This window comes from Callithrix jacchus, chromosome 11 (assembly GCF_049354715.1).
Source record: "Callithrix jacchus isolate 240 chromosome 11, calJac240_pri, whole genome shotgun sequence".
Taxonomy (NCBI): Eukaryota; Metazoa; Chordata; class Mammalia; order Primates; family Cebidae; genus Callithrix; species Callithrix jacchus.
Genome location: NC_133512.1, coordinates 67734966 through 67760235, shown reverse-complemented (window position 1 = coordinate 67760235; position 25270 = coordinate 67734966). Strand labels below are relative to the sequence as shown.

The 25270-nt window shown below is 33.4% G+C and overlaps 1 protein-coding gene across 26 annotated transcripts in view; it reads right to left on the bottom strand.

Annotated features, from left to right (window-relative positions):
- CACNA2D1 (calcium voltage-gated channel auxiliary subunit alpha2delta 1) overlaps nucleotides 1-25270 on the bottom strand; it is a 500040-nt gene that overhangs the window by 168001 nt on the left and 306769 nt on the right. For all 26 annotated transcript variants that reach the window (XM_035253974.3, XM_035253976.3, XM_078342985.1 and 23 more), the window contains exon 6: nucleotides 6971-7100. In XM_035253974.3, coding sequence (XP_035109865.1) covers nucleotides 6971-7100 — 130 coding nt within the window. The remainder of the gene's footprint in view (nucleotides 1-6970; nucleotides 7101-25270) is intronic.

Below are 25270 nucleotides of genomic sequence, written 5' to 3'. Positions count from 1 at the left end.
CTCCAGGACTGTACATGTTTAGAATTCTAATGTTTGGAGGCTCAGAGTTTCTTAGTATGAATGTCTGTTATTTTGGCCTACCTGTCCATCCTACCTCCTTTTCTCACCCCTTTTATGCCTGTTCTCATCAACGATGTAGCCAAGGTCTACCACTTCTTTTTCATAAAGATAAAAAAGATTATGTAATTCTTCCTCCAGAAAACCTCGCACAGCTTTCCATTTATGTTATGGACTGGATGTTTGTATACTCCCCAAATTCGTATGTTTAAGCCCTAACCACCAATGTGACATCATCAGGTGACGGGGGCTTTGGGAAATAATTTACATGAGGTCACGAAGGTGGAGCATCTACAGTAGGATTAGTAGCCTCATAAGGAAAACAACTTGCTCTCTCTTTGCTAGTGAGCAAGAGGTCATGTGAGGACACACTGAGAAGACCCAGGAAGAAAGTTCTTACTGGCCACCAACGTGCACCTTAAACTTGGACTTCCTAGTCTCCAAAACTATAAGAAACAAATGTCTTATTTTAGCCTATCTGTCTGTAGTATTTTGTTATGGCAGCCTGAGCTAATTAAGACAATCTCAAAATAAATATCAAAGTATTAGCAATCATCCATAGGACTGTGGCAGACATGGTGTCTGCTGCTCCCCCTGCTCCCCATTGCCTTGCTAACTCTGGCCACACTGGTCTCGCTGCTGATTATGAGCCCACCATGCTCCTGCCTCAGATCTTTGAGCTTTCTGTTTCCATGGCCCACAACCTTCTTATCCAGGTGATTTGTATGGTTCTCGTGCTCACAAACTACAGACTTCAATTACAATATTGCCTTAGCCACAAGGCCTTGTCTATTTACCCATTCTAAAATACCAGCCCTCTCTCTTAACCCAGGAACTATCTTTAACCCCTTCTCTATTTTTATGGAGAGCATTCACTATACTATGATATAAATCATTATTTTAATTGTTTTACACTCCACTCCCCTCCAATAGAATGCAGGCTCCATAAGTACAGGGATTTTTGACCTTTTGGTCAGTGCTTATTCCTGTTATCTGGAAAAGTGCATGACATGGTAGGTACTTAATAAATATTTGTTAAATGAAGAAATGTGTTAAAGGTGAAACAAAGAGAACATGTAATATTTTTCATTCCTATGATATATATTTTTACTTTTATATATACATATATATATATATATATATATATATATATATCTGTGAAGCCAGTCTTTTTAAATAAATAAAATTTCACTTGAAGATTGACTGCTTCTGTGGTAATTAAATGATAATACCATGTCCAAAAAAACTATTTTCCCAACTATGATAAACTATTCTTAGATTTTTTTTTTTGACACAGGTTTTCACTCTGTCGGCCAGACTGGAGTACAGTGACACAATCATAGCTCACTGAAACCTCTGCCTTCTGGGATCAAGTGAACCTCCAACCTCTGCCTTTCAAGTACCTGGGACTATAGGCACATGCCAACGCCAAAGGCTATTTAAAAAAATTTTTTAGAGAAACAGAGTTTCACCATGTTGCCCAGGCTAGTCTCTAACTCCTGGGCTCATTCAATCTACCCACCTAGGTCTCCCAAAATGCTGGGATAACAGGCATGAGCCACCACACCAGGAGGAGATTTATATTCCAAAGAAAGATAATTAATAACATTTCTTATCAAGCTATAATACTACTATATTACAGAATATTTTTCTTAACACATAAAAATATAATCCATATTATTATTAAAAATACAGAACTTTATTTTTTGACAAATTGTTTTCCAAACTAATCCATCAATAAATCAAAATATTGTGTCACTGTACTCCAGTCTGGCCGACAGAGTGAAAACCTGTGTCAATAAATTAAATAAAATATGCCAAATACAGGTCAAAATATTGTTGACTCACAAGTTAACTAAAATTAATATACATCAACTACAATCAATATAGTTTGAAAGAATATGAGTATTTCAGAAAGAAAAACATAAGAAAAAATAAATATTAACTCTAGTTTATGCCTAATGTCATTTTTTTTATCAGTTAATTTTTAAAAATCTATTTCGGTTACAAAGTTAATTTATCAATTAACTTTTAAAGAATCTATTTTGGTTACAAACAAATTACATCATAAGTAATCTACCCTACATATATTATTCATTGTAAGTAGCATCAAATATTCATATATTTCTCATGGTTTGCATTTCCTTTAAATCATCTGTTATCCAAAGAATAATTTCACATTTTAATTTCAGTACTTTAAAGTTGCTCTCACATCTTCTCATTGTTTCTAAGCTAATTACAAAGAATAACATTATACAACAGATAAAAATATTCTACCAAAACCATGAACAAGTTTCCCCTCTCACAAAATATATTCGATGAAGCGGTATGATAAACTAATGTCACTCCACTGAAATATTTTCACTGGGACTATAATTTTCTCAAATATATGCAAATATATACTTAAGAGCACATCTGTTGCATCTGAATCAAGGCTTTTGCCTGAGAACACCAAACCCCTGAAGGAAGCACTGTTTTCTTCCTTTATACAACTATGAGATCTACGGATTTAGCCTGATTTATGTTGAGCATGCCAATCAATCTGAATACTGACTTTTTTATTCTGTAAAAGGTATACTACCCACACTGGTACTTGGAATAACAACAAAACGGGCTGTTGACAACAGTTAAATGTAAACTATTAGTAAGTGGTGGACCTATTTTGGAACAGATTAGTTACAAAAACTTACAGGAGATTATGCAATTGTTAGCAAAGACCGCAAGCAGCTTTTTCCTCTGCAATTCTGACACTGACATCGTCTAAGATACAGTAGCTGTATATTTTAAGATAACACAAATGAATATCAAGATAAGTTACAAGGATGTCAGTGATTATTAATGTACAAAAATCAAGTACTTTTAGTAAAGCATATGAGACATCAGAAGATAATACAACTCATGAAAAGTGACTTTTATCAAAATGAAGATATCTTCATGACAAAAGTATGTTAGGTATTTTTACTTCTAAAATGTGAATAATAATTGCCTTACTTACATTATAGGACAAGTGTAAGGACAAAAGTATCTGGTAATCGAAAGCTTCAAGCAAATTGGGGTTCCTTTCTATTATTTTCCCTTATTAATGCTATTCTTAGAGAAATATAATTATATAAGGAAATATCAATTCAGGTTTCCATATAAAATGATTATAGAACATTCTATGAAGACATCCTACATTGAGTCTAAAGTGACTCAAATATTAATAAAGTTCTGTGACTAAACAAATTAACTCAGAATATTCAGCCCTTCTTTTTACTAAGTTATATGCTTATCTTCTAAGCAGATAAATTCGATCTGAAAATTAAGTATGGTTTGGGTGCCCTCTGAAAGAAAAGGAACAACCAGTGAAATACTCAAAAATGGATATTTTGAGATGGGGCTCTAACTAAATACAGTATTCTAAAACTTTAAATATATCATTGAGCAAAAATAATCACATTTCAATTCAAGGGACTTTAAAAAGTAATCATCTCTGTAAAATTAGAACACGAGGATTCTTATGACAGTGTAGCTACACAACTGTCTTAAAATGAAAAGGCAGTTTCCTTCAGTTAAGCCTTCAAATAAAGTGCACTTTCATATTCATTAAACTCAGAAGCCTAGAACAATCCTCTAAATCGGATATGTTCCCATATTGCACATGAAGAATACTGGTAATTATTAAATTTTCCTGATCTTGTGGACATTTCTGATTTTATTCCTGTCATTTATTCATGCAGCTTATAACACTGGATATAATTTTAAAGGAGTACAGGCCAGGCAAGGTTAGCATGGTACCGATGAGATTTCAGCAAAGAGGAAGATGCCAATATTAAGATGAACAAGATTAAATAATCCAAAGATAGAGCTTCTTTTATTTTTTTTTAATTATGACATATCCCAAAGAATGCCTGTGGTTTCTGAAAACATATTAAATATTTTATTGATTCTCGAAATAAGCTGTATTCTCTGAGATTATTAAAATTATCTGTAGCTATTTAAAAAGTTTATTTTAAATTGGAAAGAAAAACATTATACAAATTCAAAACTGTAGCATACTAAGATATATGTATGCTTATGTGATTTTTAAAAAAAATTAATGTATATTTAAATTTGTGAGTCAGATTTCATATTTGTTCTAGCATATCATAGATGGATGTTTTAGTTATGTGATTTTGACTAAGTAAAGGAAACAAAAGAATAAGAGAATGAAGATTCTCATGCAAAATGAGTATCTTACTGCCACCTATGGACAATTCTGGCTCACAAATAATCAAACAATAATCTATAAACTTGTTCAGACAATCTGTCTTGACTACCACTACTAGATCAAGGACATTCTCTTAAAGAAAGTAAAGAGAAAGCAGCTAGTGTTCTTACCACACCACATTTATTTCAGGCACAGTGGTTATTGCTTTAATATCTTTTACACATCAGTCTTCCATGTAAATACATACTGTAAACAAAATGTTCATATAGTTGGCCATGTGCGGTGGCTCATGCCTATATCCTCAGCACTTTGGGAGGCCGAGGCGGGCGGATCACGAGGTCAACAGATGGAGACCATCCTGGTCAACATGGTGAAACCTCGTCCCTACTAAAAATACAAAAATTAGCTGGGCATGGTGGTGCGTGCCTGTAGTCCCAGCTACTGGGGAGGCTGAGGCAGGAGACTTGCTTGAACCCAGGAGGCAGAGGTTGCAGTGAGCCGAGATCACGCCATTGCACTCCATCCTGGGTGACAAGAGTGAAACTCCATCTCAAAAAAAAAAAAAGTTCGTATAGTAAAGTTATTAGAAAATCACTGACTTAAAATATCTTGTGGACATTTATAAATTACTAAATTTATAAATAAAAAGCCTCTCAGACATTAATAAAACAAAATTATAAAAGATTTCTAATGAAATTAACAACATTCAAGTTGGCTTCAAGTTTCTTCAATACCGTAATGCAGGTTGAAAAGCAGTGCTTTGAAATAAAGAGTTGAAAAGCAGAGTATTGCCAAAAAATATTTTGACTCAAAACTTCTACACCCATTCCATTTTCTTCCAATGGGAATTTAATAGAAAGATATCAAAGGAGATTGTTATTTTGTTGACATATCAAACAAACAACAGGTGATAAAAGACTTGAAACTAAATAAGGTGGAAGATAAATTAGTCAAAAATCGAGAAACATAACCATATAGCTTAGCACTGTCTGAATAGTTATAATAATACAATTACAAATATCAAAACTAACTATTGAAAAAATAACACAATAGCCAAAGAAAATATTAATATATGAATCTGAATCCCAAATGTTTCTAAAAGGGGCTTGGAATTAATAGTCTGAGTTGGATTGTAAAGAAGTTAAATTATGTTTAAGGCTCATGTAAAAAGAAACTGTCTGCACACACACACATACACACACACACACATACACACACACACACCACACACAACGTTGTTTCTATTATACATAATTATACTATAATTATGTATAACAGAATTCTTTAAAATCATCAAAGAACTGATAGGATGAAAACAGCATGTACTTTTAAGACACTAAAAGGAGAACCAAAATAATTTGATCAAAGATAAAATTTGTTATAAGAATCATACATGCATCAAAAATTTTTTAAAAACTCTCAAAGTGAATCAAAAAATTGAAACATTTACACAATGTGAGACCCTTTACTTAATCTTGTGAGTCTAAATAAACTTTAACTGTAAATAATAACAACAGCAAACACTTATTCAGCACTTACTATGAGCCTGGCACTATTACAAGAACTTAAATACATTAAACTTACTTTATCCTCAAAGGACCTTTCAGGATACTAATCTTATCTTCATTTTACAGATGAGAAAATGCCTATTCAGGAAGTTGAAGGATATGCCCAGGGAAATAATACTGCTAAAATTTAAATTTGAACTCAGGTAGTCTGGTTCCAGAATCCAGGCAATCTGGATAATCTGAATATACTCTACTGCCTCTCAGTTAAGAGGAATATAAGAAACATGTTCTTTACAATCTCAAGCAGTTCTTTCCCCTTATTTTTTACGATGTGAGAAGGCAGGGAACGAGGTGCAGGATGGGCTGGAGGAATGAGTTAAAGAACAAATAATATGGAAGACCATGAATATGACTGAACCAATACCCTGCTTCCACTCACAGTTCATTCTCAGAGATGACAGAACTTTCCTTTGGAAAATTCCTAGTTAGAATTCTCAGGTTCTGCTCTGATGAATGCAGAGGGTGTCTCTAAAATACAACACCTGCACAAGCTTCCTTCAGTTTCCTAAACGCTTTTTTTTCCTATCCCTTCCTCACAGGGAAGCCTTCTCAACCAAGATTTCCAGTCACTGGTTTTCTAGTTTTTGAGGTCTCTTCCTTTAACCTCAACACATCTTTTTGCTGGAAGCCCACAATACATTGAGAGGAAGGTACCCTTTACCTATATCCTAGGGTAAGGCAGAGAAACATTCACAGAGCAGGAGGTAAAAAGAGAGAGAGTCTGACAGGCATGAGAAGTCCTAAGAACTAGAAATAACCTAAAACATACAACTTTTTCCCTTTACCAGTTTATGCAAGAATATTTTTGCATGAGTATGTATAATAGAGCCACACAGTTTTGGCTTTTGAAGAATATGTCTATATACTTTGTAAGTTATGGATGTCAACAGGGAAAGCAGAATTATTTACTAAACAACAGGTTAGAAGGATCACTCCATGGATGCAGGCTATCCTACAAATACTCATTCAGTGAGGCTATATTGACATAAACTGTTCATGACAATCAGATTGATTCTTTCACATAAATCAGAGTTTACCACAGACTCTTATATGACAAACAAAACAATGCCACATTTGCTCTTTTTTCTCCCCAAACATGAGAAACGTAAGCGAGGCAAGAGCATGGTATTCCAACAGATGTTAACATTTTACTTACAGCCCTCGTAGATGTCAGTGGGAATATGGACTGCTGCATGCTGATACGATATTTGTCGTCCAAAATTAGCGTCTTCAATGAAGACAGGTTTTATCCTCTGGCTGCCTGGCTCACTGTCATTTTTCTCAGGCTATATAGAAAAAGAGAATGAACAGAATATAGCATTTTTTATAACATATTTTCATATGCACTTCACTTGCCAAATGCATATTCTTCAAAAAGTAAACCTACAAGAATTGTTAAAAATATAGTATCTTAATAGCATTGCATACATGAATTTCCATTCAGGCATTAGCATTCCCAGTATATCTTTATTATATTATTCACATTATAACTAACTGTTCTCCTGATTTCCTCAATGTTGGAGTCATTCAGGATCATCTTTGGGGACTTGGGGAGACCAGACTTCCACACATAATTGATTAAGATGCAAACTTAAAGAATTGGATAGGCCAGGTTCTGTGCCTCACGCTTATAATCCCAGCAGTTTGGGAGGAAGAAGTGGGCAGATCACTTGAGCCCAGGAGTTCTAGACCCACCTAGGCAACATGGCAAACCCTTGTCTCTACAAAAAAATAACAGAAAATTTGCTGGACATGGCAGTGCAGGCCTGTAGTCACAGGAGGCTTTAGATACAAAGATGGCTTGCACCTGGGAGGTTAACTCTGCAGAGAGCTGTGATCCTATTACCACACTCTAGCCTGAGCAACAAAGTGAGACCACATCTCAAACAAATTAATAAACAAGCAAACAAACAAATAAATAAAATAATAAAGGAACAGGATAAGTGCCTTTAAATATAAGCTAACTATTATTATCCACTTGAATTAAATTTCACAATTTATATAATGAAATTTATATTGGGCAGCTGAAGATGATTCTTCGTTTGACAAATAATGGTACATGTGACAGAAACAATGTCAGTGAAGGATTATTTTACATGCCATACCCTTGCCTTTTTATGTTTTCCAGGTATATCAATTTTTGTTTTAAAAAAGAAAGTATAAGAAAGAAGAGATCGATTCTAACTCTAAAAATTAAATCCTAACTTCAACCAATTTGTCTCTTTAGGTAGGAACTAAGATCCAATCAATAATGATTCAAGAAAACCCCTCAGGAGTTTAAAGTCAAAGATTAATTTTATACCTATTGGAACTATACTTGTGATGCTGAATTATCTTGTTGCCTTCCCCGGTCATAAACTAAGAATTTCATTCATTTATCCAAAATGCATTTATAACATTTTTTGATATCTGTGTTAAAAATTTTTTTGTTCAATCAAAATGTATTTTAACTCTTTCTTAACTGTATTTGTTTTAAAATGATATGAAGTTAAAAATTTACAAGTTAAGCAAAAATTAAAAGGGAAATAACCTATTTGTTTTGGGAGGAAACAGAGATAGAGGGAGAAGTGAACAGATGTACACATAGCAAGTGTTACATTATTATTCCTGGCTTTGCAGTTTTAAGAAATAATTTGTACTTTCTGGTTTTTCCAATAATACAATGAGAATGTATTACACTTGTGATCAGAATAAAACTATTAAGGTTTAAGTCTTTTCTATTATTATGAGGTATTACATGCTTGTCTTCCTAACATAAAAATTACTTGTTTCTTCTGAATCCTCTTAGACTTAAAAATTAGCAGTTTTAAATACATCCTATGGAGGCCAGTGCTCTTTTAAATAATGATATGTCTTTTACAAATAACTTTAAAATAATAATGTACTTCTCAACTTGTATAATCATGTATCAAGACTCCTTTTTAAGGTATAATTGCTAAACACGTTTTTAAAAAGAAAAATAGTGCTATTTCCATAGTTCTTCTTTTGTAGTTTACATAAATTAAAATAATTGGATAAAAATTAGAATTTCTAAATTCCACTCATTTATCATCTTTAAGCTACTGGAAACTACTGTTCCTCACACCATCCTACTCCATGTCTTTAATTATCTTTATATATTATGGCCATATAGATTTAATTGAAATACAGTATACATTAGACATAAAGGAACTGACTTTTATAAGAAAAACTACTTAACACAGAATGTCTAATGTAGTAATTAACTATGTCAAATAAATTCTCCCTCTGAAATGAAGAATTCCAGTTTTTCAGATTACATAGAAGAAAAAAATCCATTCTAAAATTTTTCCCAAATATATCTTCTGAAATCTACAGACCACTATATATACAAATGTGTACAGAGAAAATAAACAAGTGGATTCTAAAATATATTCAAATGCATTTGGTAAAATATAACTGACACATGAAATGCATAATTCTCAGACTATTCTTCTCAATATAATTTCATTTATTAAATAATAGATTAGATCACTCAGAGACAGAGATACAAGCTAATGTTGGATGAGGAGGTCATTCAATTTTACAACCAGTGCATATTAGCAAATTTAATTTGGAAAGTCACAATGATAACTGACAGGTACAAAAAGCTCTTGCAAATTTAACATATTTATCTCAACCTTAGAATAAATATTTATTAAAAAACACCGATCTTTAACATTTTGTTCACTTTTTCATGTTGTTAACCTAAAACAATCCAATTTTTAGCAAAATATTCAAAAATTAAAATCTATACATTTTACGTAAAATGAATAGAAAGTAACAACTATTTTGCACAATTCTGATTTGCAAACTGATAAACACTGCTTACAGTCATACTATGGTTATATTTATGTCCCCTGTTCTGTATTATTTTTGTGTGCCACAAACCTGTAAAGAATTAGTTGATATAGAATAAAATGGTTCACTAACATTCTCTATGGAAGTATCACAATTTGTATTTCTTTCTCACTAGTAAAGGTGTTAAATCAACAGTCTTGGCCAGGCCCCGTGGCTCATGCCTGTAATTCTACCACTTTGGGAGGCTTAGGCTGTACAATCACTTGAGGCCAGGAGTTCAAAAACATCCTGGACAACATAGTGAGGCCCTCTTTGCTACAAAAAATTTAAATATGAGTGTGGCATGGTGGCATGCTCCTGTACTTCCAGCTATTCAGGAGGGTGAGGCAAGAGGGGCTCCAGGCCAGGAGTTAGAAGTTGCAATAAACTGTGATCACACTACTCCACTCTAGCCTGGGTGACAGAGTGAGACCGTGCATACGTTCCTGTATGATGAAACAAGCCTTTCGTGCAATTCTCCAATATGTATGTATGTATGTATATGTATATTTTCAAATTTCCATCTCTAACTAGATCCTGGGTTTTTATAGTTATTTTACAGTTGGTATCTAGGTTAGAGCCTGCAACTTTTATAACTTAGCTATTACTGATTTTAGAATTTTTTAAAGTCTCAATTATTATTCTCAATATCAATTTTGGATATGTAATATGCCCTAAGGCATGGCATTATAGTTCAGTATAAAGCATTACCGAAGATAAGGTGGGTTATATTTAAAATAGACTTTCAAACAGGCACCAAGTCTGAATATTCTGGCTTGCTGGGATATTGGGATCAATACTATGGATTAAAAGTCATGTTTAAGCATCACTTTAAACATTATTTTTTAATATATAGTACTGGATTACTCTGTGACCATTAGTTCAGCATTGGAATTTAAGCATCCTGTGCTGCTCAGGTAATTAAAGATGGTTACCAGTTCTGACTCATACAGAGGAAAAGCCTTGTGATTTTGGTTTTTACTTTTTTGTTTCGAATCAGGATCTTGCTCTCTTCCCTAGCCTGGAGTACAGTGGCACAATCATGGCTCATTGCACTCTTGAGTTGCTATTCTCCTTCCTCAGCCTCCAGAGCCACAGGACTACAGGTCCATTTCATCATACCCAGCTAGGTTTTTTTTTTTTTTTTTTTTTTTCTGTTGTTTAGAGGCAGTGTCTTACTATATTGTCCAGGCTGTTCTCAAACTCCTGCTCAGGTAATCCTCTTCCTCAGCCTCCTGAGTTGCTGAAATTACAGGTGTGAGCCACCACACCAAGCTTGAAATGCTTCATTTTTTTGTTTAATCTCTTGGATCAATGAGAAATGAAGACTCAATGGAACTGCAGGTGACCACGAGCAATTAAATAATGAATAGAAAGAGGTGTGGAACTTTGATCTGGTCAGAATTGTTCTAAGTTGAGTGGGAAGGCCAGGTTGAATATTAAACAATGAATATAGTATGGAGACAGTAAGAACATAACAGACTTCTGATTTCATTGGTTTAAGCTCCTATTTTCTCCTTGAGGAGAATGCTAATGCTTAGACAAGTGCTTGGTAGATTAATAGATTTAGAAAGAAAATGAGTTGGATGACACTGAATATCGACTAAGGACTTACATATAATATTTGTATTTTTGCTTTACTGAATCATAACAAAAAATATAATTTTGAAATTATGTATTAGCAAAAGAATATGAGCTTAGGTAATATATTTGATGAAGAAGAAACTATTTTAGGAATTCAGAAGATTCCTCCAATTTTTCAGGTAACACAAATGTAGCTCCTTAGGTTTACTCTGTGGAAAAACTGTAGCGTTGATTCTTCAGAAGCAATTTATTTAATATACCCAGATAAGAAAGTTTTAAAATTAACATGAAATGTAAATTTATAACATCAGTGGTGAAAAGAAAATTGAAGAAATAATTCTAGTTTTTAAAGATGAGATTCACTGTAAGGTCTTCATGTATTCTGCTAATAATTACAATGTATAAAAGTGAAAAGAAACACACTGAGAAACAGATTTGGGAACAAGAGGGGCCACGAAGCAGTGGAAATTGTGCAGTTAACAAAAAGAAAGTTAAAAAACACTGTAGGGAATATTAAAACAAAAATATATAAATTTTCCAAATGACAGTCAAAGATAAATTTAAACTAAATTAAGTTAAAAGGTGATACTGATCCCTGCAATAACTTGTTTATTAAATTTAAAAGACAAAAATGATATTCTTCAAATAAAATGTATTAAAGTTGCTGATGAGGATTATAATGAAAGCATTCAAAAGATAAAAAATACAGAACCTAAGGACATCCTTGAAATAAAAATGATGTAATTTTAGTTTGCATGATGAATAAATTTAGTTTGCATGAATGCCCCTGAATTGCTTATCACAGGACCTAGTGGGGAGTAAGGGGAGCCATTAGCAATACAATAAAGGTGAGTATAATGGAAAAGAGTTGGGGGCTGATTTAAATTCCACATGTAGTATAAAGTTTTTAAATATCCAGCATCAAAAAGGGACGTAATACAGTGCTACAAAAGTATATCCATATCTATGATTATATCTAAATATGTAACATATTTTGGGAAGACAGTGAAATTTATCTTCTCCTAAAGAGTTGTAAAAGGCACGATGTGATTTTTACAGAGTCTGAAAGTTCAACCTAGCACTCCCCATGGAAACCATGTAGTACCATGCATTATATTATAAAAGGAAATGTTTTAAATAAAGCCATTCTACTTCTAAGAACTTAAAACAATCTTTTTATATTATGACACATAAATATACTTTTCAAAATACTGCCAGGGCAAATGAGGTTTAAAACAACCATCACCACCTTGAAAGGTACTAACATCAATTATATTCTCTTGATAGCTGAGGCAAAGACAGGCTAAAGTTATACAACTAAGATGTAATTTAACAGCTCAGACTGTAGGACTCCAGGATCCGACCATAAATGCCAGTAATCCAGAATGACTGAGAACCAATGTTTAAACTAATTGCAAAAGGAGCATGTGCCCAAGTGTGTAAAGCATTAAAAATAAATCAGGACAGGCTTGACACATTTTCGAAAGCAGCTCCAAAAACATAAGGCAAAATTCTTAGAAGACACTGAATCTAATCTACCTTTTCCTTGGTTTTATACTTTCTCCCCCCCAGAGTGATTCCTGAGGTGGGTACATTCCATACAGCGATGTACACATTAATTTTAAGATATTCATGGTAAACATCACTGGGAATAGTGGATCAGATCAGCAGAAACCTAAGACTCAAAGTTTAACAAGCTTTTACATCACACACATTTTATTTTGCCTACTGCAAGAACACTGTAACCTTAACCTGTCAATGATAACGTTGGTTGGATCAAATATAAGCCAAATACATCAAAATCAAATACAGACAGAAATAATGGGTAGATGTAATAATATTTTAAATCAAAACTGTCTCCAAAATTTGACCCTTAAGTCTCAATTTACAACAGTTCCTTCACAAGCCCTCTTCTTCCTCCAGGTGCCCACTGCCCAGGCAGCACAGTGACAGTTTTCCAGCTCTGGACCATACAGACTGCACTGCATTCACTTCCCTACTCTGACAAATACAAAGTGCATGGCACTGGACAAGTAACTCGAGCTCATTAAGTTTTACTTGTTTTACCTGAAAAATAAAATATATACCACAAAGGGTTCTTGTGAGCTGTAAAGGATACATAGAGTTACAGTAATAGCTAGTATATATTACACATACTTATTCTTTATGAGATAGTATGTTTTAAATGCTACCACCTAGTATAGAATAAGCATATGTAAGTATATATTACATAATCAGTATATATATAAGTATATATAATATATGCTTTATTACCCAATGCAAAGATATCACATCAAAAATATTTAAACCATTTATTTTAGAAGCAAAAAGATCCAATGCAATTATGAATACAAAGCAATTAATATTCAATCTTTATGCCATCATATTCAAGGATTCCATATTGGCCAACATCAAAAATCGAAATAAAGACTGCAAACTATAAGATAATTTTTATAATGTTAGAAAAGAAACCCATGCGGCAGGAGAATAGGGTCTATAGGCAGGGAACCTAAGGGTGATTCATGCTGACTTTCTAGAATTAAATCAAAAGGAAAACCCAACTTTCCATGCCCAACTGAAAAAAGGTTCAGAGGCTACTTCCTTTGCAACACTCTCCAATTCCTTTTGACTGCATGGCAGAGGAAGAATGGAAAGTACCTCTGATTGGTCCCCTCCCACAACCAATCAGATTGGCCACAAGCCTAGTCTTCATTTGGATAGGGGTGTAACTTTTTAACTTCACTTTAGCATCTAATTGGTCCCCTCCAGCAGCCAATCAGACTGATTGCAGGCTAAATATTCCTGTGCAACTTTGTAACTTCACTTCAGCTTCTAATTGATCACCTTCTGCAACCAGTCAGACTGGTTGCAGGCAGCTACTTCCTTTACATGGAGTGTAAACCAAGTATGCAATGGGAAACCTCTAGAAGGTATCTGAACTCCAGAAAATTCTGTAGTCGAAGCTCTTGATCCATTTGCTCAAGCCTGCTTCCTACTCTGTGGAGTATTCTTTTGTTTCAATAAATATGTACTTCTCTTTCATTGCTTTGTGCATTTTATCCAGTTCTTTGTTCAAAATGCCAAGGCCCTGGATAGCTGCCACCAGTAGCACCTAGACTCTGATTCTTTCTTCAATAATTAAATTTCATCACCATTTGATACCTGAGTGTAAAATAAAGGATACATACTATAAGACGGCTTTTTAAAATGCTAGACAAGAAATCCAGATTTTTCTTTTTTCTTTAATAATTAGATTTCATTGCTGTTTGGTACATATTCCTACTAGCTCATTCTAGAGCCAGGTTTATTTATTGCTATAAAATAAAATATAATCATGAAATATTAGGCATTGAAAAAGACATTTAGATAGGATAGGACGTTATGGTGGAATTAATTTTAATGTAGACAAGACTCTGCTAAGAGGAAAATAAATAGCAACATAAATATGCAAGGAAATTCAGTCGCCTGGCCAAATGTCCCAGACAGGACAAGTTTTGAACATGATTAATAAAATAAAATGTAGCAAATAAATCAACTCAATTTAATGACATGGGAATTCTAGGTTGAACTTATTTCATTTGGATTTTAGTCAGATAGATCTTGGAATTAAGTTAATAAGGCTTTGTAATGATCTGGTTTCTTTTTGCTTTCTTTGGGAATTAAGAAAATAGTGCAGTTTGCTGGCAAAACTCAAGTCTTCTGAGGAATCTGCTTCACCAATCTTCAGGGAATTTAATGACTTCTTGGGTCAATGTCTTTAGAAACCTAAACTAGGAATCCAAATAAATTTCAAACCTAAGGAGAACTTGAATATGGTTTTTCATAGGTAACTGTTACATTGCTAGCTTTTTTCCCCCTTGGTTTATTTTGGCATCTAATTTTTCTATAAAATTTGAATAAACAGAGCCAGACATGATGGCAAATGCCCGTAGTCCCAGCTACTCAGATGGCCAAGGTGGGAGGATATCTTGAGCCATAAGTTTGAGGCCAGTCTGAACAACATAGTAAGACCTGTCTCTAAAATTTTAAAATAAAATTGAATATAAACCTACAATGATATCCAAACAATCTTCCCCATTTGTGTTCCATTTTTTAAATGTATTTTGAACATTCAACTTTCATTTGTACTTTGTGCATATATTAAGGTTTTCATACAAAAGCAAAGATTAAACTCATGACAGTAAAATTAAAAATATCTCAATCTAATCCCCCGTATTAACACATTCAGATATACAAATGCACTCCATTTGATGCTAAGATCACCTCAATTTAATCTTAAATTTATTGTAATGATTATTTGTTATAATTATTAATGATATTAGTAACTGTTTTTCAGAATTATATTCAATAACATTTCTGGACTGCTATCTATGATCCAGGAAATGGTCTGTTTTGTGTTGATTTAATCTTTATAGTAACTCTGAGGTTGGTATTACTATCATCTCCATTTTACAGACCAAGTAAGTAAAAAGCAGAGAGATTATATGATCTTGCCAATATTACCCGAGAGGAAATGGTAGAGCTAAGATTTGACTCTAGCTAGCACTGCAGTATATAATCTCAACCATCACAATCTATTGCTTCTACTGCATAACAAGGTATACAGCAACTGTACATGTATACCTTGCTATTTAGAAGAAACAAAAATAGAATTTCATGTAGACATGTTTAGAAATAAAATGTTGTCTCTCTTAAAAAATTAAAGCAAATAATAGATGACATGACTCATTATACTATTTCTCTCTTCTTCATATTTAAAATTCTTTTTCTAATAAAAGTAATCTTGTATTGAAACATTATGCTCGTTTGAATGATGCAGGCTCTTTGTAAAAACTGGACTGTTTTTTATTATTACTATAAACGTAGAATAAGAAAGTGAAATTGACCAAATTTCCTCAAAGAACTAATGTCTGCAGTGTTTTTGAATAAACACAGAAATTGACCCACCTGGTCTTAAAGCTTGAAACTTGTATTTGTCTTCTCTAAATTCCTTTCTCAGGAAACCAACCACCAGGCCTCCCAGACAGTGTCAAGAAACTGAAACTCACCAAATCACCACATCAGACAATGAGACATAAGCCTTCCTAATTCCTGTTTTTCCAGCTTATAGCTACATTTCTTTAATGCTATATGAACCCCTAATTTTAGTCTGTTGAATAGACAGATTTGAGGCTTATCTCCCATCTCCTCAGCTGCAGCACCCAAAAGATTTCTTCCCTGGCAATATTTTTTGTCTCAATGACTGGCTTTCTGTGCATCAAGCAACGGGACACAGACTGAACCCCTGGTGTTTTTATTAACAGAACTTAGTTTTGATGGAAGACTAAGCCTGAGTTCATGTTTCATAAATATTCATCTAACTTAGCTTATATCTGCCCAGACTTGGAACCAAAAATCTTGATACTTATATCACTTGTAGTATTTATAGACAACTATCCTAACTCCACTACTTATTCCTCAACTTTAATTAATGTTGTAAACAGGGGAAATTATATTGTCTGTTTTAATACTACTGTTCGTCCTGATGGCTGCCCCTGGGGGCAAAGGAGAAAGGATGAGGAAGTACTGTCCACTGCTACTCTCATCTTTTGTATCCAGTCCCCTTAGATGAAATAAAGGAAGCAAATGTCTATCTTAAAAATTACTCAAATGTCATCCATAGTAAAAGCTAGCTTTAATAGTTCCTGTCATTTTGCTTCCACCAACCTTGAAGCAAAATTAACATTTTCATTTCCACCATGTTTATAATACAGCACCACTTGAAACACTATGAAAATAATGAGCATTATCTCAACCATTACTGTATACTACAAGAGAGACTAAATATTATTTCTACCTCAAATTGCTAAAAATTTAGTAGAGAAGATCAAACCCTGTATACATATTCTATAGTATAAGGTATATACCATTAAAGCCAGAAATGTATTACAAATTGCTTAGAACACTCATAAGAAGGACTACCATTTGCTACCTAGAAAAAACAAGGAAGGCTTAAAGAGAAAGTTATTTAAATTGGGGTTTTAAGTAAAGCATTTGATTGGAAGAATTGTATGGTATCATGGTCAGGTAATTAGCATGATTAGTCATGTTAACATTCTCTAGAGTAAGTTAACTGGACACAGGAAAGATTTTCTTAAATATCCAGTAAGGCCAAATGTGCCATACATATCCTTCCATGAAAATTGTGGCTCATCCAATAATTTATCCCAGTTATACCTTCATAGTTTGTTTTGTTTTTGAGTTTGTTTATAAGACAGGGTCTTAATGTCATCCTGGCTGGAGTGCAGTGACACAATCTCAGCTCACTACAGCCCCGACCTCCTGGGCTCAAGCAATCCTCCCACCTCAGCCTCCCAAGTAGGTGTACCCCACCATGCCTGGATTTTAGTATTTTTTGTAGAGGCAGGGTTTCACCATATTGCCAAGGCTGTCTTAAACTCCTGAGCTCAAGCATTCTGCCTGTCTCAGCCTCCCGAAGTGCTGGGATTAAAGGTGTGCACCACCATGCCCAGCCTATACCAGTGCTTTTAAGTTTCAACAGGAAAATCTGTTTAAATGACTAGAGCCATAATTTTTGTACTATACAATCCTAAGGAAACATTAATTCTGTCCTTTATTTCAACCACTGTTTTAGCTACATCTATCTGTCAGTATTTATTTTATAGCCACAAGGTGAATACAAATAGCATTGATGTAAGTAGAGGAATGTAGATAACTATAAAATACCCTTGAGGAATTGTCTTATACCAGAGTCCTCGAAGAGCTTACAACCTCGCCACAAACTGACTAATTCAGATGTAGCTAATAGAAAGCTTTCATTCTGAAGAAAGCATTGATCAACTTTAAATACTTGCTTTACCTTTGAGGCCATGCGTCATCATTATAATGAGCAAAATCAATAGATTACACTCAAACGTATCATTCTTTCTATACAAATGTGAACCTGTTGATACACCAGCCTAATAAACATGAAAGAAAAGTAGCAATCAGGGAATTCCAAATGTCGTCCTAATGCCAACACATAAAAAACTCATGACTTTCTTTGTATGATTTACTTCTATTATGAAAGCTGCTAGTTCTTCATTTCTAACTACTCATATTCATACTCCCCCCTCCCCTGTCCCCACGTTCCCCTAAATGTTGGTGTTCTGAGGAGTCTATCTTTACTGCCTTAAGATATATATTTTTTAATGTTGTGTAGATGTGTGAAGCAGGCTGAAAGTAAGACAACAAGGAGTAGTGGTATTACAGCAGGCTGGAGAATATGTTATATCCAAAGGTATTCAAATTCATTTTGTTTTTAACTTTGTGTAAGCATGCCAAAATTTATCTGTAGATGAATCTGGCCTTGCTATATATGTAACTTCACACTTGCTCGAGAAATTTCAGCCACTTGTTTTCAAATTCCCCTCGAAAGCTAAACATAAAACTCTATTCTAGGCCACTCTCCTAAGCAACCAAACTAAATACTTAGCTGCCTACTAGAAATCTCCTCTTGAATACCCTTGAGCAAGTTTTTGGTATAAATGTTCTTGACTTTTAAAAATCTTTGTCTGAAACACATAGGCCTCCCAAATCCACAATTATATCCAGATTTCTTTGCAGACCTGAATGTTTTCTTCCATTAAATCCTTGATGATTATATCTGATACATGTATTTTGACTTGATCTCTGAGAAGACAGGGACTTATGAATTCTGACCTTTCCATTTATTAACTTTGTTCCCACATTTTTTACTTTGCTGGTATTCAAGGAGTATTTCTCAAACTTCTTCTGGGGATTTTGATAAATAATTCATATTGTCAAATTTTTTAGTTCCTCCGATGAGAATTGTGTTTTCGTGGTTTTGGTTTTGATGGTTTTAGTCTACTTTTTGTAGATCACTGACTGCCTCCTTCTCTGGGGACAGTAAGCGTATATTCAGTGTTGTTTGTCTTTCTGCCATACATATGTGAAGTAATACTATCTTAGAGAAAAATTTTCCTCTATGCCTTTAATACTACTTTACTGTTAGTGAATCTTTTATGGATTTCTCCATTGACTAGTTTTTATTTTATTAGTCTTAAATGAAGAAAGACCTATCTAGTCTCAAGACTGTCAAGTAGTCAGATGGTATAGATTTTTTTCTCCCCAAGTATTTGTCCTTGCTGCTGTCATATTTGTAACTACAGAAATGGTAATGATATAAAACGCTGCTCAACAGTAGGGCAAGTATTTTATTCAAGGTATGTATTTCATGTATTTCATTCCCAATTCTCTAGATTACAGAACCTACACAGGTCTGGGCTAAGGTTGGGGATAGAAGGGAAAGGGTCTTTCTAGAAACAAAAGTATGGGGAACAAAAATTGGGAAGTGTGTGTAGAATATAATTATGATATGTTCTTAATCTATGCTTAAGAACATTGCTTTTACAGTTGTGTGAAATGAAGTTTTAATTTTAACTTAGATTTATTGATCTGTAGAGAAAGAAAGTTTAGCTGAGTACAATGTACTCAACAGTGTCAGAGTTATGTCTAAGAGCTGCTCTCTGGGAACTTAAACTCTAAGGAGGGACCACAATATAATAATTCACAAAGATTGGCTGTGACTTCAAGAAGGAAAATCTTTCATTTCATTGCCAAACATTATGTGTTCTGCTTATGAAAGTTTCTGCAGGATCTTAAACACCATAAAAGAGTCAATAATAAGTGACAAAGATCTTGATAATAGAAAGAGATATATGAATATAATGTTTATAAATTTGTATATTAATGTATCATAATTAAATGTATATTTTAAGTTTATAATCATAAAATGAGATCATTTCAATAGCTCTTAAGAACATATTCGAGAACAATGTCTAAACTTAGATGATTGTATTAGAGCAGTGAAAGAAAATGATTGACGTGAGTACTGGGAAATATAGAAACTGATCACTATTCTACTAGTCTTAGGAGTTGAAAAACAAATCTTTTCCAGCAGAACTGGTGAAAAAGTTAAAAACAATAACCACAGCCTCAGGATCTATAATCTTTTAGTTATAGCCAGGAGGTATAACATTTAAAATAGAAACTTTATTTAGCTCTTCAACTTTGACCTAAAGTTACCTTTGTAACACACACACACACACACACACACACACACACACACACACACATTTTTGTTGTTATTTTTTGAGACAGAGTCTTGCTCTGTCACCAGGCTGGAGTGCAGTGCAATCTCGGCTCACTGCAATCTCCGACTCCCTCGTTCAAGGGATTCTCCTGCCTCAGCTCCTGAGTAGTTAGGATACAGGCAAGTACCACCACACCCAGTTAATTTTTGTATTTTTAGAAGAGATGGGGTTTCACCATGTGGGCCTAGATGATCTCAATCTCTTGACCTTGTGATCTGCCCACCTTGGCCTCCCAAAGTGCTGGGATTACAGGCATGAGATACTGTGCCCAGCCAAAAAGTGTATCATTGTAACTAATAACTGAGTCTCAGCTAATCGTAGCAGCAGAGTTTCAGCCAATCACAGGCTGCCCACTCATCACACTATGTCCACAAAAGATAAATGGTGCATCATGCCCAAGTAAGGTAAATGCCCTTCTATAGCCAATCAAGCTGTTTCTTTGTCTGTCTATAAATACTGCCTGACCATGTTGTTGTTGCTCCTAGTTTTGCTACTGCCACACTCATGAATCACTCTTTACACAAATAAACTCGGGTAAATTTAATTTTTCCACAATTTCTTTCAACAGCTCTCAGATATTAGTCAGCACTGAAACATACTGAGGACAAAATTTATTACTAATGTTGTCTCAGCAGTTAAATTGTCAATTAGCTCCCTTGTTTCATTAGATATTAGATGTGGATGTATGAGATGGTAAAATTACATTATATACAATCAAGTGACAAATTTTAATGAGGAATGTGACACCGTGGAATCTGAACAATAAAAATACACAGCTAAACTAGCATGTAGAAAACTGAGAGCAAAGAACAGTGATAGTAGCCAAATTTAAACAACAACATGATGACTTTATGATTTGTGAATACCTGGTATATGAATATCAAGCAATGCATGTACAAAGTTGTAATTAAAAGGGCCAATTAACTTTAACCCCTATTGCAAAACTTTTGGTGAGGGTGAGGAAATGTCATCATCCATGAATCTAAATTCATCAGATAGGTAACGATCTTTTTTTTAAAAAAAGTAAATGCTGAAAATCCTTAACTGTAATATCAAAGTACAACATTTACTTATAGTTCTTAACTTTCACTCTGTGATAGTAAATACTTCTATTGCAGAAAACAATTTCATCATTAGTTACCAAGATAGATTACGAGATATTAGACAAAAGAAACTCAGCACATGCCTAATTTTATATTCATTTTATTATAAAACAATTTTCTTCCACAGTTATAGGATTTGATTTGTATTTAAAAGGTACCAGTCACTCAAATGAATGAGTGGAGTGTCTGCATTAACTTTAATATGTCAAGAACAAATTCAAGATATGTGCAGAAACCGCTAATTAATTATCTCTCAATTACTATCCTCTCCCTTCTCTCTTTAGTTATAGAACTCTACATGTTAGCTGGGTACATATACATGGGTCAAGGGTGGGAGGAGGGAAGTACTCCATATCCTTTTGCAACAAGGCAAGGCTGGTCACTGAGTTGTGGACAAGGGGCACAGATACTTCTGAGACATACTCCTAAAGGCAAAGGATGTGTCTCCCATTGTCATTTGCCTCTCTCCTCTAATCTAAGGCAGAACGAGTCACGGATATTGGAATATCAATCTTGGAGCACAACATGGGAGAGGTACGCTGAGGAAAATAGAGAATAGGGAAGAAGAACCTTGAGGCCTGGAAGATAGAGAGTTGCCATATTAGCCAGTGTATCTAGAATGTTCCTAGAGAGGAAGCAACTGCTGTCTAGTTTTGGCTGCTTTTATTTTAGGGATCTCTCTAACAGACAAACTGATACACTAATAAATACAACATAATTCATTTTGATTCAATGTTCAACATCTTATAAGACATTAGCATTATCATATTCTAAAACACTTTGATCCTGTCCAATGAAAAAATTTTTAGTAAAGTGTACAATAAATCATCATATAGCTTTTTACAAATTCTCAAAAAAATTTCACATTAAATATTCCAAATACAGAAAGCTGAATGATGTCACAAGGATTAACTTCGTATTTCATACTCAGGTTGATTTAAAATGATAATTTATTGGACTTTTTATTTTTCAAAGCCTTCTATAAGTAGAATTATACTTTCTGATGTAATTCCTCCCAAACATTTTTTCTCTTAACAAACTACATTCTTGCTTTATGTAAGCAAGGACAGCCATAAGCATGGCCAAATGCAATGAATGTTTACATAATGCTAATATATATCAGCAATAGGTATTCAGACTTCTGTGTGTAAAATAAGTAATACTTCTTTTACGGAGTATTAAGAAGTGCATATTAAGGTACAGGTTTCACAGATATGTAAACAATCTCACTTTGGTTCAGAAACTTTCACTAGTTAATGAGCCTGAAAAAACATGGGTTTCCCATGTTGGGGGCAATCGCTGAATACTGGAAGACACAAATAATCAAAACAGTGAAAAACTATTTGACTGTGTTAGATTATCTTTTAATATAATGCTTAGCAGCCTATGAGGAAGTAATGTCCCTGTACATTAATGATGGCAGAAATTGGTCTGGTTCTTTTTATGACATTGCAGTATATATCAAAATTCATTAAAATGTCAAGGATTCCAACTTTGGGAATCTGTCCTAGAAATAAGTTTAAAACTTTAAAGAAAAATGTTTATGTGTAAAGATGTATTGATATTTATATCAATATTCACAAAGGAAAATTAAACTCCAAGGTAGAAGTGGAGTTAATTGATCATGTTATATCAACTCAAAACAATGATCCAGTAACTATTTTACAAGATAAAAAATGATTATGCCATTTAATAACTTGTGTACTTAAAGAATAATGCAAATAAGTAGGCATAGATGTTCACAAGAAAATCTTAAAAACGTAACAAAAAAACCAACATGCTTATAGTAGGCTATGAGTAATGAATGTAATTTTCTTCCCTCCTTTTGACTATTCAATTCTATAATGTTGTATTCTTTATTTATGTGAGTATATTCTTTATATATAAGCACATTTTCACTAGAATCTAACAGTGTCAAGAACTGAAATGAACTTTAATGGATCACCTATTCAACTGAATAACAGTTCAAATTTTAATAGGTGTTTAAGCCCTTAGGGTGATTATAATTTCAGGGCTGGATTAGGGCATGAATTATTCCAATTCCTATTCTAGTTCACTTTGTACCAAACAACACTCTTTACGAATTATTCTGATAATGTTATTTGTTTATAAAGAAATTAAGATTTTTCCAAATGCTGACCATTTTTTTTAAGTTTTAAATTTAAATATGGACATTTTACTATTTATAAGGTTTTAATTTGGTAAATTTCACCTCATGGCAGAAAAGAGAGAATGAATCCTTTTTGTAAGCACTACCCACAGTAGTATTAGATACTATTTTTTTTAGATGAGAAAATGGGAAAAACAGGGAAAGTTCAGTAAGTTCACTTACACAATTTTTATCTCTCCCAAGAGAGCTGGATTTAAATATCTGAATGAATATCAGTGAAGGCAATCTATGTAACAATAACAGAACAACTCAAGTATTACAAATAGTAACAAATGCGCACTTTTCCACTTGTAGTGGACATATATGCTCAAATGGGCAACTTTGAAGCATTGATTTAAACTGGGGTGACAGTTACTAAAAAGTCATATTGACATTTTACAGATAATTGTTAAAATATTGAACAAAGGAAAATGACCAATTTCACTGTAAAATAAAAATAACTTTCTAAATAATGAGCAAACCTAAATAAATAAAACTGTTTGACATACAAATGTAACTTCTTTAACTAGATTAGAGAAAAAAGGTATTTTCAGTATTGGTTTCAGTATCTTTATGCGATCCTTAATTGGAGGATTGCATGTCAATGGCATTCACGTTATTATAAGTCTTTATCACAGTTTTACAAATTAAATATTTAGCAAATGTGGCAATTTATGTACCACCAGGAAGGTTGATGAAGATTTTTATATATTTTTAAATAATTTAAAAAATATCGAGTGCTAATTATAATGATGAAACTAAACAACTCTTCAAAAATGGTATTTACTTTGATATTAGTAAACTTAAAACATTTTTAGTTGACAGTTTGTACTTAATAAGCCTCCTACATTATTAAAATAATATATACACTCATCATAAGAGGAACGATGTCACTGGAATGCCACCTATGTCCAGAGGAAAAATATACTTTTCAAAACACCCTTAGCTCTTCAATTATGAATTGGAAAAAATAAAACCTTCTTCATTCACAGTATTATCATAGGAAGTAAGCAAAATAATTTGTGTAAAGTGGTTAGTGTATGGTTTGAGATAGTGATGGTATAATTTGTTATAATTTGGGAAACTGTGACATATCAAGCCATTACATGTTTTCTCATTTTCTGAAGACCAGATACTTTTTTTTTTTCATTTTCTTCTTTTAAATAGCTGGAAGAATATTCCTCATAATAATATACAAATACGATATTTTGATTCAGATAAGAAATATGTGAAAGACATACAATACTTTTATTTGTCTGCTACATTTACTGAAATATTCCAAGCTCTTAAAATACCTATAATATAGGATGACATTAACAAATATTTTTGTCTTAAAAATAAGTATATCCAGGTACTTTTTGAGGTAAGAGTCAAGTATAAGATTTTTTAAAAATTAAGTGTAACCTTTATTATTTTTGAAAATGTTTTCACTGTAACAAAATAATAAAATGTGTCCTCAATTCCTATCCAAATGTGGCAGGATTAGAAGTAACCGATTAGCACTAAAATAATCCACGTTTTTAAAATCATTTAAATATGCACATCAGAGTCATTTATTTTAAAAAGGCATATGGAGTAACTACTTGTTCTACACACTGTACAAGCAGGGCCAGTTGTTGCACAGCTTC